This window comes from Platalea leucorodia (assembly GCF_965183815.1).
Source record: "Platalea leucorodia genome assembly, chromosome: 7".
In the NCBI taxonomy this organism is placed as follows: domain Eukaryota; kingdom Metazoa; phylum Chordata; class Aves; order Pelecaniformes; family Threskiornithidae; genus Platalea; species Platalea leucorodia.
This window is the reverse complement of record NC_138829.1, coordinates 72,503,432-72,519,413: the sequence shown is the minus strand read 5'-3', so window position 1 is coordinate 72,519,413 and position 15,982 is coordinate 72,503,432. Positions and strand designations below refer to the sequence as shown.

At 52.2% G+C, this 15,982-nt stretch overlaps 1 protein-coding gene across 1 annotated transcript; it reads left to right on the top strand.

Moving 5' to 3' along the window:
- Positions 1-430: 430 nt before the first annotated feature.
- On the top strand, positions 431-14,996 carry DRD4 (dopamine receptor D4; the record flags this gene model as incomplete). The annotated part of the gene is made up of 4 exons (XM_082316923.1): positions 431-706; positions 13,016-13,128; positions 13,517-14,064; positions 14,794-14,996. 4 exons carry the CDS (start codon positions 431-433, stop codon positions 14,994-14,996), a joined length of 1,140 nt encoding a protein of 379 aa, XP_082173049.1.
- Between the last annotated feature and the right edge of the window lie 986 nt (positions 14,997-15,982).

Genomic DNA, 15,982 nt, shown 5'->3' with positions numbered 1-15,982 from the left:
CTCGGTTACAGGCAGGGGTCGGTCGCACGAAGAGCATCCCCCAAGGGGGGCTCCTCCGCCGCCGGACCGCCACGCCGCGCCCCTCGCCTCCGCGCCGCGGCCGGGGCCGGGCGGGGGTCCCCCGCGGCCGCAGCTCCCCGGGGGGAACGGGGACGGGACACCGGGAGCCCGCCCCCCCGCCCCGTAAGCCGCTTGGTGACCCAGTTGGAGCGGCGGGGGCCGGGGCCGGGGCCGGGCGGGGCTGCCTCACGGCGGCGGCGACTCCTCCTCCCCGCTCCGCGGAAAGTTTGGGGCCGGCCGGCCGGTCCGCCGGAGCCGCCGGAGCCTCGGCCGCGGGGCCGAGCACGGCTGGCGGCGGCGGGAGCGGAGCCGGGCCCCGGCGGCGAGGGAGCTCCCATGCGCCGGGCCGGCGGGGCAGCGCCGCCGCGCCATGGGGAACGGCAGCGCCGGGGCCGCGCCCTGCAACGGCACCGCGCCCTGCAACGGCACCGGGCTGCCGCCGCCGCCGGCCGGGGGCCACAACATCGCCGCCCTGGTGCTGGGCATCCTCCTCATCCTGCTCATCGTGGGCGGCAACGGGCTGGTGTGCCTCAGCGTCTGCACGGAGCGGGCGCTGAAGACCACCACCAACTACTTCATCGTCAGCCTCGCCGTCGCCGACCTCCTGCTCGCTCTCCTCGTCCTGCCCCTCTACGTTTACTCCGAGGTGAGGCTGCCCGGGGGGCTGCGGGGGCACCGGTGGGACGGGGGCTTGTGGCCTTTGGGCCCGGGGGTCCTGAAAGTTACGGGGCTGCGGGGTGGGATCGGCAAGAGACCAAGTATCGAGGGTTAAAGCCCTTCTCTGGCTTTGTTCCCCACCTGAATCCCTCCGCCCCTCGGGGCAGCCCCTGCCCTCCTGCTCTGCCCCCCGGCTCCGCTGCAGGGATGCTGTGCCGCTTTCAAACCGCCGCGGCTTTTCCCTCAGTCTCCCACGGCACCGCTGCTGCCTGCAGCACAAAACTGCTGCAGGACCACGAGTGATGGTAGCGGCAGCCGGTTTAGTGGAAGTTCGTGGGCTCCCCCGTTGTCCTCCCCAGGCGATTTCCGAGCTGCAAATGTACCGAGTGGAGATGCTCCGGGGTGTCTGCCCCGGGCCGCCTCCGCAGCTCTGGGGAGCCCTTGCGTTGCACGCTTCCCAGGTGGCCATCAGCAAATGGTCAGGAAGGGAGAGTGCTCCTGTGCTGTGCTCTGTCTGGGGTAAGGTGAGCAGGTTTTGGTGATAAGGGAGATCTTTAGCCAGGAAACAGGTTTCCATGTCGCATTGAGTAGGGGAAGCTGTCTTTTTTAGGGAGCTGGATGGGATTTGGTCACCCTGCATTGGTTTGTGGTCGGCTTGTTTTGGGGCTCCTCCTGGGAGGTGTGCCCTGCTTCGCACAGGCCTGACCCCCCGTGCGGTGGTGGTCACGGAGAGCCGCCTTGGGGGACTTCGGGTCAGGCTTTCTGTTTGCTCCGAAACCTGTTCACGCGAGACTGTGACAGCTGAGGGAAAGAAAAACAGGAGCGAGCTCCTGAGGCTGAGTGGTTTTGCATCTCTGCTTCTTTGTAAAAGGGAGATAAATGTTTACTGCCAGGGGATTGATAAAGCCTTGAGATTGCGGGGGGATTTGTTGGACTGGAGTGAGGAGCCTCGCTAGAGCCTGCCCGTTAGTACCAGCCAGCGGCTCTTTCCCTGCTCAAGTGGATTAAAGCACCTGCAGACCAAAATAGGAGTTGTTTTGCGCCTGCCCTTGCCGTAGCTGGTGGTGTGGAAGAAAGAGGAGTCCTCTTCTTTCCAGACGTGGGGAGAGCCAGGATGCAGCCTTGTGCGCAGTGAGCAGCCCCCGCAAGCTGTAGTCCGGGGACTGGGCGGTGTGCGTGTGTCAGACAAACCTTGCGTTTTCGGATAGCCCCATGATTTGTAAGGTGGTGGCTTAAGTGCTCCCCCAGGGAGCGAAAGGGGCTGTCCCCATGAGTGAGACCGAACGGTGTGGCTAACACAAGAGTGTACCGGCAGCGTGCAGGGCTTAGCATCGCCCCTTCTCTCCCATGTCAGGGCTGCCGCTCAGCGCCTGACTGGGATGGGCCTATACTTTCTTAAGCAAGGCAGGCTGCGGATTAGAGCTTAGGATGCTTTTAGCCTCTCTACCTGGTCCGAGGATTTTGCAGGACATTGTGACCTCTCTGGAGACAGAGGTATTCTGGAGGGACCGGTTCAGCTGGGGACCCATAAGAAGAACCCGTGAAGAACAGACGCATTAGATTTCTCTCTCTCTTCCCACTGCACTGACAGGAGCTCCCTTGTGGTGTTTGGTTTTGGTGGTTTCGCTTTTCCCTCGTTAACTCCATTTGGGTGGTTAGAAAGCCTCTGTCTTCATGATTCTTCTCAGCTACTTCTTGCTAATCAGAATTCCCTTTTTTTTCCCCTTGCTCTTTCTGTTGTCTCTCCATGCCTCCAGTTCCCCATTCTGTGGGCAGACACACACACCAGTGTGGTTTCCTCTAGCCTGCAGGCTTGAATTTTGCTGGCATATGTAAAATGCTAGTTAACATAGTCTGGGGCACCTCTGAAAATGCTTCCAGTTGGGCATGAGCATTGTGGGGCTTTCCTTGGGTACTACAGACATCCCACAAATTCTGGATGGGTGTTCAGCCCTGGATGAGCTTTAAAAACCTGGGCTGTCCAGCCCCTGCCTTAGCTATGATGATACTTTGTGTGTTCACTTCCATAGCTGTTCATAAACATCAGTTATGTGGTGTCATTTTTCCGTGTCTCTGCACCCAGGATATTAAACAACAGGGAATGAAGGTGGCATATGACAGAATTGTCTTTCCCTCCAACTTCTGCAGCTCCTGCAACAAGGCAGGCTTTCAGAGGCGTAAGAGACCCTGTAAACAGAGCAGGCACCAGGATCTGCACCCCTCCCACTCAGCAGTCACGCACAGGTACTGGACAGGTATGGAGAGAAAAGGAGCTCTGTGCAGCAGTCACAGCCTCCTCCAGCGGGCAACGGGGTTTTGAAACATAGGGCAGCTTGGGCTGTTGTCTGTGTTGAAGCAGTACCCATTTCCTTCCTCTGTGGGCTCAGAGCCCATAGTGCCCATGTTCATTTTTAATAATCTTCTGTATTTGGTGCAGGATTTGCAGCTTGTTTTGTTCTGAAATATGCTAAGGAAAAGTAAGAGTAGCCATTGAGTCAGTGCCGGGGACAGAATTTTTGTGTTGGGTTTTTTCTCTTTTCTTGGAGGCAAAAGCAAAAACTGTAGATCAGAATCAGATGCTCGGACAGGGGGTGCAGTGTATAGCGATTGCTGCTGTTTAAAACTAGCTTGATTTCAACTTGCATTCTGTGCCATTGCATTTAGCCTCTGAAAACGTGGCACGGACAGTCCTGAATGTTCAGTTCAACCTTTATTCTTGGTGTGGGTTTTTTTGTTTGGTTTTTCTTTTTAACTTTAGTACAGCTCCTGACAGTGCAAAGGTGGACTTTGAGGCCTTATTGGAAAACTTGAAAACTGGCTGAGAGGGTGGTTTTTTGCTTCTTGTTCAGCAGAAACAGAACAATAAACTCTGACCACTTTCTTAATTCAGCAGGAGAAGCTTGGTTATCTTGTGTTTTTTTCCTGGGAGACAGCTTCTTGTGTTAGGTTTTTGGAAACATCCCTCCCAGTCGGGGCTTTAGAAGACAGCTGGAGGGATTTAACTTTTGAGGTGACATCTGACATCCCCACAAAACAGCAGATCTCCCACAAGCTTCAGTGGGGACAGGATTCCTTCCTGTGAGATGTGGATTATGCTTTGCTGCTGTTCACAGAAGCCTGAGCACAGCAGGAGAGGCCTTGATCTCGACTGTTATTTCTAGTTAAGAAAGCTTATTCCGATGCGTTAGCCCCATTTGTTGACACATATTCTCCTTTTGTATTTTTGAAAGAGCCAGCATAACTTTTTGTCGCGCTAAACTCTTAGTCCATGGTGAGGATTCAGAGATCTTGGCTGTAGGAAGCCAAATTGTGTGTTAGTTCTCTCTGGATGTCCCTTGTTTCTATCTGCAGGGTTGGAGGATTGCTGAAAGCAGGTGCCTGACAAGGGGGAAATTGGTGTGTGCAGTCACAACTGTTTCTTTTCTGTACCATTTCTCAGTCACGGCAGTCTTGACTGGAACCAGAGCATTGGAGAAGGGCAGGGAAGCGGGGCCATCTAATGCAAACCTCCTCCGGTCCTGTCCTCGCACGTGCAGCTTACGGGAGAAGCACCACGGTGGTGCGACGGCTTTCTGGTGGCGAGCAGGAGATGGTGTCTGTTTCTCCTGGCCAGTTGTGGTCCTGTTGCACTAGGCTCCCTCAACACATACAAAAATGGACAGTCCTTGGCTGAGAGAACTTTCTTTGGAGACAGGCCAGTGGTGTAGGAAGTCAGCATCTCCCACAGACTGGAGCCGTGTGGCTCTCTCCAGGCGTGCAGGAGAGCCTGTAGACCTTTGCTCCCCACAGACAGCCTTCTCTGTGTGAGGTGAACGTTTTCCCCTGAGTCCTGCCCTGTCCTAAATCTCTCTCTAGTGTTCACTCTGCATTGTTGGGAGTTCTTCAGGCTGTATCTTTTCATCATTAATTTGTCCTGTCAAATATACCTACCTTAGCAGCTCAAGTTAACACTTGGGGCCTTAATGAGAAAGAGTGTTAAAACTGATGTGATGAAGCTGGCCTTCCATAAATCCAAATGTTGATGTCGTTTGTCATTTCTGCTCCTCCACAACTTGATGTAACCAAGAAGCACCCTACGGATGAGAAGGGAAGAAAGATCAGCTTTCCACTGGCTTAAAGCATCCATTTCCAAACTGAACAGCTCCTGAGACTGAGGACGTGAAGTGAATTCCTGACAGGGCAGTGTTTACAGCCAGTTTCTCTTTTGCAGAAATACCCCATCTTTAAAGAAAACCAGATGAACTTCTGTACCCTGACCGTTGCTCATTCTGTTTGGAGCGCTGGTTTGGATGGAGGTGGATTAGTGCTCTTTCTTTGCCATTTGTCTTGTTAGCTACTACGCAGGTGACTGAGCCAACGTGCAGGTATCGGTACGTACCCAGGCAATCATGTACCAAATGAGAGTGTGGGGAAGCAGATGTGCCCAGTGCCTTCCACTGAACTCGTTCAAACACTGAACAAAGACATGTTGTAGTGTTTGCCAGTTGTTAATTACCACAGAGCAGGCTGCCCTGATATGCAGAAGGCACTTATCTTCCAACTTGCTGGGGAATCTCGGCTCTTAGCAGCATGACAGGGAGAGGTAAAAATCCACAGGGAAGGTGGACTGCTCTTCTGCAGTGGCCTTGTCTTTCTGATGAGAGTGTGAAGTGCTCTCCTAGCAATCCAGTGCCAGTAAGGCAAGGATGATGGGAACCAAGGGGGAAGGAGGTGGCCTGGGGCACTCCCCCAGGTCCACGGTAATTCCCCAGGGGCAAAGGCCTGCTTTTGTGTGAAGAGAGGCCAGGAGAAGATACCAGAGTCTGCCTGGAGCATTGATAGCACTGAAAATGTGGGTTATCGCTCCCCTGAGGCAGTGAGGACACATGAGAGAGCAGAGCTACAGGTGCAGCGGAGGTACTGCAAAATATCATCAGGCTCTGAGTGGCTTTGCCCACTAGAAACCTGCAGGGAGGGAGCTGCATGGCTACAAAGGCTTGTCTTTGCATTTAACTGCTTCCTCTGCCCAAAGACTCTGTGACAACGGCAGGAGCCACAGCAGCAGTTTATATAGTCCTCATTAACTGGAGGCATTCCCAGCAATTAGGGCAGGTGCCAGGCTGAGCAACTCTTGTACTCTGCTGCGGAGCGTACCTCCTACCTGCCTCGCTCCGCAAACCCTCCCTTTGATCAGCTCGCGCTTAATCCCCGCGGGTGCCTGCGCTGTGAGCGGGGCCTGATCCGGGGAGCTGCTGGCAGGAGCCGGGTAAGGCACCGTTACGTAAACATCTTTGCCACTAAGATCTGTGTAATTGATTACGATAAAGAGGAAACCGTTTTAGCAGATCTGTGTGTTTACCTGTCTGCTTCTCCAGGTCAGGGAAGATGAGTCTTTCCAAGCAGGCACTCTGCCTCGTGGATCCTCGGAGTGATAGAGCAGCCAGTACTAATTGCATAAGCTATTTTCTTGGTGAGGGTGATGCTGTTCTGCATAAAACTTTCAGGGTGTCAGTGTACCACTGGTACAGAACGATCTCTTTTTTTGCAGCGTGTCGTGTGCCTGTGATGCAGCTCTTCTGATGAGAGACCAGACCTCTACTCTCCAAATTTTCTGTGGCTCTCTGTGAACGCGTGTCATCTTTTTTGCAGAAGTATTCGAGATTAGTCTTTTCTGGACTCTTTAGTGGAAATAGATGTTTTTCTAGGCCTGACTGATCTCTGAGCCACACGGTCTTTGCACAAAATACAGGGGAGGTGATACAGACCGGTCCTGAGGATGTTATTTTCAGCGACCAATAATGGGAGGGGTGTCTTTGAATTTTGGGCCCTCATAATGTTTCAGGTGGATGACCAGACTTGCTTGTCATTTCTGAAAAACCTTGACCTCCATGATTTAAGTCAAGAAAGGACGCTAGAGCAGACGCGAGGCCACCTTTGTCTTCTGTCCCACTCCTTCTCCTTCCTCTCCCCTTGCAGGTTGCGTTGTGTCTTCTGGAGAACGTAGCAGTCATCAAGGCTCATAAAAAAAGGCCCAGAGTCAGCTTCTTGTGGGCATTTGGACAATTCTTTGACTCCGATGCTGGACTTTGCCCACTTGCAAGGATTATTACTCTTATTGGTGTCACAGCCTTCTCAGCAGGCCTGGGCTCTTAGGATTAGCACTTTCAGTCTCTCCACGCTGTGCACTTGAGCCACGGCCTCGCTGAGGGCAGGCAGGTGCTTGTTCGGAAATTCAGCCGGGCATCTCCTAATTCAGTTGCAGGCTGCTGGTTCCTGGGTATCTTGTTTCAGATGCCATCACCACCAGAGACCAAAGGATCACTTTGTGTGCTCTGCTTCTTAGTGAGCCTGTTTGCAGGGCTGGCAAGAGAGGCAGGCATGAAGCTGCTGTGTGGTGCCGTGCAGAAGCGTGTGGCAGGACTGAGGTAAGAGCTGTTAGCATAGGAAATAAGACTAAAACCTTTGGCCCTGTCCTGGCTCATGCCCTCAGGAGCACTGGCAGTGTAAGAGCCCTTCTGGCATCAGGCTTTCTGCCAGAAGGCAGATTTTTTCTTACAAATCGTCTGTGCTTAGGAACAGGGACATCAAAACGACCTGAACTGGGAAGGCAGCCTGCAAGGGTGTTTGAGAAGTCAAGTCTGGCTCCCGCCATCCACCATCCTATAAAACCTTTTCCATAACCTGTTTGTGTTCTTTGTAAGAAGCAGCTGGGTTTGTTCCTCCTCTGCGCATAGCGGTTGATCCAGAGCCTAAGTGTCATCTGTAGTGAGATATTGGTGTCTTGTAAGAGACCGCAGTGACTGCATGTGAATTTACTGGCGTTGCCAACCTAGGTCAGCTCAACAAGCAGCCAGTCTGCACCTGGAATACCGCTTTGAAAGGGGTTCGGCTTGCGTCCCGAGAGGCGATCATTATCACTTTCCTATAAACCCTCCTTGTCTGCCAGGAAGCTGAGCTACGGGCAGAGCGTGATCCTCCCTGCCTATATCGTTTTCCATCTTCTTCCAAGAAGTGATGCCTGGAGGTTTCGAGTGTGGTGGTTAATATCCCTAACCTCACTATTTAAGGCTCAGACTATATCCTCACCAGAGCTGTTTAGGGCATGTCATCAGCCGTAGAAAAGTCGTAGCAGGTAGGCTGGCTTGTGGGGTTATATTTGCAGCTTTCTTTTATTTTGTTAAGGGAGATGGCTTGCCTGCAGAGCATCGTTTTGCTGTGCCACTAGCTGTCTGTGTCTTCTCAGCAGCAGCACCGCTGATCGTGCATCGCTGGAGAAACACAAAGGGCCTCACGCTGAAAAAGCAGAGAATGCAAAAAAGTTGATGAAAGTGGAGTTGCTCCGGAGCACTTCTTAAAGGCGGCTTGAGCTGTTTATGATCCCTAAAGCTTTACGCTGCGTGCCTCGGTGGGCTAATCTGCAACCTCCCGTAGTGAGGTACCGCTGAATCACACGACCCAGCCAAGCCAGCTCTGCCTCTAATCCAAAGTCACTCCCCCATCAGAGAGCTGCTTGGCGCATTTTGCTAAGGTGGGCAGGCGAGAAACATGGTATAATGGGGAGTCCTCTCCCCAGAGTCAGAGTCTTGGGGGCTGGTGGGGAAAGGGAAGGGCTTGTAGCATTTGCTGAGTGCCCAACTTGACTCTCACAGCAAAGGCTGTGTCCTCTGCAGGTGCTGCAGCCGGAGAGCTCTTGCCCTTTTCAAAATCACTTAGTTCCCCAAAATCACAAACAGGTTTTGAAAACTGTGGCCCAGAATCAAATTTCCTCTCTCATAAACTGAACTGAACTTGTCGGGATCCCAGTGAGCTTGGCAAAAATTTGAGGGTTGTTTTTTCGGATTCAGCTCCCAAATTCAGTTTGGGGTGGTTGATCTGTGCTAGAGAAAAGGCTGAATGAAGCGTTCGGGTCTGAATCCAGCCCTCCCCGGAGGTTGGAGCTACCTCTCAAGGAGATGGCTATATAAAAATAGCCAAACAGTTTCTTCAGAGTCTACTTTGGCTTTACAGCTCCACTAATCGTAATCCTGTGCGTGACATCATTGCTGCCCGGTGCTAATCCTGGCAGAGCTGCCTGCCCCCTCGCCCTGGCAGGGGCAGGGGTTTCTGCACTCGCCCAGCGTTCGGTGGGGAGCGTTACCCACGTGGCTCTGTTTCGTGTGCTGGGAGGAGTAAAACCAGAACCTATCCTTTAGCATCCGTACCTGAGCAAATCTACACCCAATTCCTGAACCGCGCACAAGGCCGGCAGAGTTAGACTGTATGAGCGCCAGCTGACTATTACTATAGGTTCGCTTTGGAGAGAGATTGGAGGTGACACCCGCTTCTCTGGGTGGCTTTCTTCTGGGTTACTTCAACAGAAGCCTTTTTTCCCTGCTTCTCCTGTTTTAGAACCAAATACAGCGACGGTCTAATCATTTCTCTTCTTGGCTTCATCCCATCGCTCCTCACTTTGCGCTGGCCCAGGGGCCGAACTGCTCTGCCCACCCTTGGCACCTCCTCCACCGTCCCCGTGCCAGCTGCCAGGCATTTCGCTTCCTCTCCTAAGCTGCTGAATTGCTTTTTTTGGCTTCCACTCTCGTTTCTTAACAACCGCCTCCCCAGGTTGCTCAAGATTTTTCTGGTACCGAAGGGCTTATGTGGGAGCGAATCCCGGAAGGCGGTGGCCGTGCTCCCCAGCGTGGCGGCTGCCTGCGGGCCGGGGGCTTCGCGGGCTGGGCAGAGCCCCTCAGCCGCGGCTCTCCGCTCCGAGCAGCTTCGTATAGCCCTGTGACATCTATGTCCTAAATATGAATACATGGCGTGGAACAACGTGTTACCTATGGTTTATGTCTTTTACTGCATATTACCACAATATAGGATACGTAATATACACATTATTTTTACGTGTTCTATATTATATTATTTTTATATATTAATGCACCGTATAACACATATTATTAATACATTGATAAATGATATGGATAAAAAGATATTATACGTATATAAAATAGAAGAAAGTCCCTGGGACTAATACATATTTATATGGATAAAAAGATATTATACGTATATAAAATAGAAGAAAGTCCCTGGGACTAATACATATTTATATATATAAAAATAATTTTTATATAGCACATTATGTATAGGTAAAAATATATAGTAAATTATATATATTACATGTAGCGATATATATGTTATAGTAATACTTATTATGTATAATATATATTTTTATAATAGTAAGAGTATATAGAGAGTATATGTAGTGTTTGATATTTTGCAAAGTCCCAAGGGCATTTTATATTTATATTTGTATACAATCTGATTTTTAATAGTAAATATAATAACTTTAAATCTAATTTATACATGTATTACATATATAGCATATATTATATAGAAATATATGGATAAACTACATATAACGTATAAAATGTTGTATATTGCATTGATATATAATACAGAAAAACATTTCAAAGCCCCTCTATATGCACAATATGTAGAAATGCCTACTATATTATATATCTTACATTACAGCAATAGATAATATATAGCTTATTAGTATATATGCACACTATTTTATACACGTGTGTGTTCTATATAATATATAAAGAATACATATAGCTCCGTATATTCTGTATATGTGGGCCTCTGCAAAGGGGCTGAACTGTCGGGCTGTGCCCTGGCCCTGCCTGGCAGCAGCCGGCTCCCAGCAGCACGGCTGCCGGGCCCCACGGAGCCGCGCTGGGCTGAGGCTTGTGCAAAGGGCGCTGCGGGGGCACAGCCCGGGCACGGCGGGCAGAGCCGGTCCCGGGAGCTGGTGGTGCTTTTTGCAACAGCTCAGCTCCTGAAATTCTGCGGTAGCCTGTTCAGAGGGTGACCGCAAGCTGCTGCGTTAATATGACTGTGAAGGAGCGTGAGCTAAAGAAAAAAAACCCCATGTGTGTATATACTCTATATAAAATAGCTGAATGGCTAAGCATTGGTGTGATTGCTAGAGAACAGATCTGCAAGCTGCTAGTAGAAGACCTGTGTTTGAGGTGGACATGACAAGCGCCCCTTGCTACCGAACGCTTTGTTTTCAAGCTAAAATCGTACACCTATTTGTACGGCACGTCGAATACAGGGTTTGGGTTCTTAACCTAACCTCTCTCCGTAGAGAGACCCAAGGGTTGGTGGGGTTTGCCTGGCAGTCACAAACTGGGAGGAGAAATTCTCTGCTGGCGTAGTAGGAACAGCCCGTGGAGCCCTCCTGGTTTGCCTGTGCGGGTGTGAGTGCACTGACGGGTCTCTGCCTGCGCTGAACGAGCTCATGGGAATAACGGCACGTTGGCACGCAGCAGGAACGGGCTTGAGCTGACGCTTTTTCTGCGTCAGCCTAAAAGGTGCTTTAATGGTAAAGCAACGGGCTGGTTTTACAACTGGGCAAGACCAGCGCTTGGTTGGAACAAACTTCTGCGAGTAGTTCTTGGTGGCTGTGCTAGCTTAAGCCATTGCTGTCCTTCTTTCTGTCCTCAGCCACAGGCTGTGCAGAGAGTCTGTGCCGCTGGCTGAGAAATGACCCAGCTGCAAACCAGAAAGTCTCACGGCTCCCGGAGGGAAGGTGTGAGTCGCCTCTTGCGAGCCCCTGCCTCCCAGCCCCTGCCCTAAGGAGGGGATGTCCCAGTCGCGATGCGAGGACAGCTTGAGATCTGAAAGTACCTGTAGCTCCTGTTTCAGCCATAGCGGGGTGATGCTTAGGAGGAGCAGCACCATCCAAAATACGATTTGTCTGACCCTCCAGGGAGGAGGATTCTTTGCCTGGCAAGTGAAATACATGCGCCGTTCCAAAAAAAAAGACCCTCAGACAGCTCAGACCTGTCCCTTCTTGCTGTGCTCATCTTATTTCTTGCCAAATAACCCCTCCCCGTTCCCTGCCAGCACTACCGCTTCGTGCCCTGCTCCTTACAGAAATAGCGTTACATCAGATACAAGAAGCTTGGTTTGTTGTGCCTGGAACTGAGTGGTTTTTTACAAGAATTTAATTTGGAGTCAGCGCTTGCAGACCACACACAGAGGTCTGGCTTCTGAGTGGCGTGGGGTGACAGAGCTTTATACGTTCGATACGGGGGAACGAGGGAGCCGCCTTCCTCTTGACTGCTAAACTAGGATGGAGGAGTTCAGCTTGAGCTGAGCGGGGTTTTGAGCCCCTTTTACCGTCAGGGAAAAACAAAAAGGCACCCTCTCTTGTTGTACTAAAATGAGAATGTTTATAAAAATTCTGTTTGTGGTCTCATCCTAGAGGCAGTCGTCCCGGTGCGAGGAAGGGACGCTGACATTCAGTGCCTCAGCTTTGGATGCAGGCGGGGCTGGATCGGTGTTTGGTGCCATGTGCTGAAAAAGGGTTTAATGAAGCCTGACTTATTTCTGTGCTCCTTGAGCTTTTCCTTCCATTCCCATTTTCCAACAGCCAGGTTCACAGCGCACTGCTGAGCAAACGTTCCTGTTCCACAAACTGTATCGATAAACCGCAAACCCTTGGGCATTTTCTGTTTTTTTTCCTGAGGATTATTTGGGATGCAGTAGTGTAGATTTTTAACTGATCTCTTTTGCATAGCAGAGTCAACATTTCCAAGTAATACGGCCCAATGACACACGTCTGGTCACGTCCTCTTCGCTGACAGCGCTTCTGCTTTGCCCTGGGTGCCTGCAATTGTGGAGAGAGCAAACAAGAGATTATATCTGACTAGCTTGAACAGAGTCTCAAGAGGCTGGCCTTGTGCTTAGCGTGACAGAATGAAACAGTTGTGTAACACAGAAATTATTCACAGCCTCTGCAAACAGGACGTTGGAGCGGTTTGGACATGAAAAACAGAAGAGGAGCTTTGTCGCTGTCACTTGTTGCAGAGCCTCTCCCTGCTGCCTCGGTGACCCTGGCTAGCGATGCTGCGCAGCGAGTGCCCAGCCTGCGTTACCGGGGAGGTTTTGGGGTGCCGAGTTGGGCGAGTTTGGGGGTTTTGAGCCTGCTGGCTGTCACTCTGCACTAACCCAAGGCAGGGGCTGCCCTGCGTCCATTATTCTGCCCAGCACGATTTGCTTGGCAATGCTGATGGTCCGCGGGCTCAATTCTCCAGCCAGGCCAGGACTGCGAAGCCCTAAGCGAGCTGTGAGCTCTCGCGTGGGGCTGACTCCCGTGTGCCACTGCTTTACGGGAAGGGGGGACCCGTGCCCCGGGCAGGACTGCTCGACGTCAGGCTGCTTGTTTGGGGCAAAACGTGAGTGGCTGAGGCGCCCAGGCACAGAGTTCCTTCGTGTCATTTTAAAGGCAGTGGGACATGGCATCTGCTGACCCCCGGGGTCTTTTCAGTTCCAGGGAGGGGTGTGGTCCCTCAGCACGGTGCTGTGCGATGCCCTGATGACCATGGACGTGATGCTGTGCACGGCCTCCATCTTCAACCTCTGCGCTATCAGCGTGGATCGGTAAGTGCCTTCCTCCTCCTCACGCCAGAGGAGGGAGCGCTGTGTCCTGGCATCAAGCTGCTTCCACACGCGCCCTCACCAGGGTCCCGGATCCTGCCCTCCCCGAGGAGGCTGTTCTGCCCCCCGTGCCCCCCATCAGTATCCCCGCTTTGTTCCCATCAGTACCCTTGTGGTGGCCCAGCTGAAAGCAGAGTTGTGTGCTGAGGCCCGAGCTGTCCCTTTGGGCGCCCTTCTGAGGGGGGAGACTGGTTGTAGCCCAGGCCTTGGCTATGCAAGTAAATTAATAGGGGGGAAGGACGGTGGCAAGCAGCTTTGGGACCACTCGGTTACGTTACCCGTGGTGACACCACCGTACTAGGATTGACTCACCTGGGGCTTGTATTGGCAGGTTCATCGCTGTTTCCATCCCACTGAACTACAACCGGCGACAAATCGACCTGCGGCAGTTGATCCTTATATCCACCACCTGGATATTCGCCTTTGCTGTAGCATCCCCAGTCATATTTGGTCTCAACAACGTCCCAAACCGGGACCCCAGCTTGTGTCAGCTGGAGGATGACAACTACATCGTCTACTCCTCCATCTGCTCCTTCTTCATCCCTTGCCCCGTCATGCTGGTGCTCTACTGTGCCATGTTCCAGGGGCTGAAGCGTTGGGAAGAAGCCAGGAAAGCCAAGCTAAGGGGCAGCATCTACGGGGCCAACAGGAAGCTCTATCACCCCTCAACCTTGATTGAGCGAGCGCAGACCGGACTGGGGCCAGGGGAGCGCAACCCTTACGCCCGCTCTGACCCCCCTGGGGACTATGTGATGGACAACGGGATCCAGACTGTCTCCTACCCACACCTCAAGTACCCACCCCCAGGACACAGTCGGAAGCGGGCCAAGATCAACGGCCGGGAGCGGAAGGCCATGCGGGTGCTGCCTGTCGTCGTCGGTGAGTAGCAGTCGGTGCTGGCTGGGGAAGGGCGGGAGACGTGCTGCGTTGGCAGCCTGGCGGGACCTGTTTGAACCTGGTGCAGTGAACACACGCTTTGCAGCCTCCCCTACCGGGAGCCAGAGTGCCCAGGCACGGGTGCTGGGACAGCCGCGAGAGCTGTCACGCTGAGAACCACGCTTTATCCTTGCTGGAGGAGGGGAGGCTGAGATAAAAGCCACCGCCCTCTTGTTCCCCCTCCCCAGAGTCTTTGGGCCTCCTCCCTCTCCATCGTGCGTGGACTCGTTTTAACACCCACCCTCCCCTTGTTCCTGTGGAACAGCCTGGTTGTGGCTTAAGACCTGCTGCACCCATCCCTCGGTGTGAGAGGGTGTGAAAATCTCAGTACCCCTTGAGCCAGAGCAGTGCCAACAACCACCCGCCTTGGGAAAGCACGTACGTACAGCGTTCAGAATCCAGCCTTGTCGTCAAGGTAAACCTCTGACTCCCGATATCTTAAGCGCGAACCCAAAACGAGACATAACTTAGACTTCATCGAGGGTTAGGATGAGAAAGACATCCGAAATTTTTTGTCTGGGCGTAAGCCCAGCTCTACGTGTCAGCACATCTGCTGCTTTTTCCCTCAGCGCTCTGAGCTGTCTCCATTCTTGTCTGGCCCAGGCTGCGTTTGTTCAGTTAAACCCTTTTTAACATTCACGTCACTTTCTCTCTTTAATGTCCTTCTGGCAGGTGCTTTCCTCTTCTGCTGGACACCTTTTTTTGTGGTCCACATTACCAGGGCTCTCTGCAAGTCCTGCACTATTCCCACTCAAGTCACCAGCACTGTCACTTGGCTGGGTTACGTCAACAGTGCTCTCAACCCCATCATTTATACCGTTTTCAACGCGGAGTTCAGGAACTTCTTCCGCAAAGTCTTGCACCTCTTCTGCTGAGGCTCCGGAACTGGCGGGGAGAAGGAACGACCAGGCTGGTTATTTTGTATAGTTCATTAAAGATCTATTTCTGCCTAAGGTCTGCTGTCTTTGTTGGGGAGGAGGGGAGGAGGAGAGCCGGCACCTAAAGGGTGCTGGTTCCCAGCCCTTCAATAAGGAGTTACAGGTGAGTACCGCGGGATGTTTTATTGCGGCATTTCCCTCGCAAGCCTGGCTGTCCGTGGCTGCGAGTGGTAATTTTAGATTTACCCGTCCAAAGGCAGGACGATGCCATCGCCAGGTCTCCAGAATTCCTTACCGAGCCGGACAATAGCTCCATTTCCAAGCCTGCAGGAAAAAAATCCTTTCTACTTTTTGGTAAACCTGAGCGCAGGGACAGCGAGGGCAGCCGGAGGGAGCAGCTCAGGCCGCTCGCTGCCGCGCAGGAGGGAAGAAAGGGATTATTGCACAGAACAGCAATCGTCTGAGTAATGATTTTGGCTTAGGGTTGGTGCTTTCCAAGGGGTAATTTGTTTGCTTAGAAACAAAAGGTAAAAAGTACTGCAGGGAGGGCTGAAGCTTTTCTTTGACTAAGAATAACAATTGCTTGATCAATTTATCATCAACAAATAAACATGTTAAATTCCCAGGGTGATTATATTGTAAAGTTTGGTGTTCTGTAGTCTGGCACTGCGTTGGGGCACAGCTGCCCCGCATGCCGGGGCTCTGATGGGACGCTCCCCGAGACCTTTAATTACAGATGGCGCCGACCTACAATTTTTTCATTTAGGAAAGTTGCCCCGCTCTCTTCCAATTTTTTTTCCCCTTAAAAGACTCTGGAAAGCCAAAAGCGGGACAGCAACCAAGGCACAGACTGTGCAGCAAGGCTGGCGGAGCACTCGCTCTGTGTTTGTGCAAGTTGCTGCCCGCTCACCGACACCAGGAGGAGACCCGGCAACCTTGCGTCCCTGCGGTCGCGGCTCACCTCTTCCTGCAGCTGAATCCAG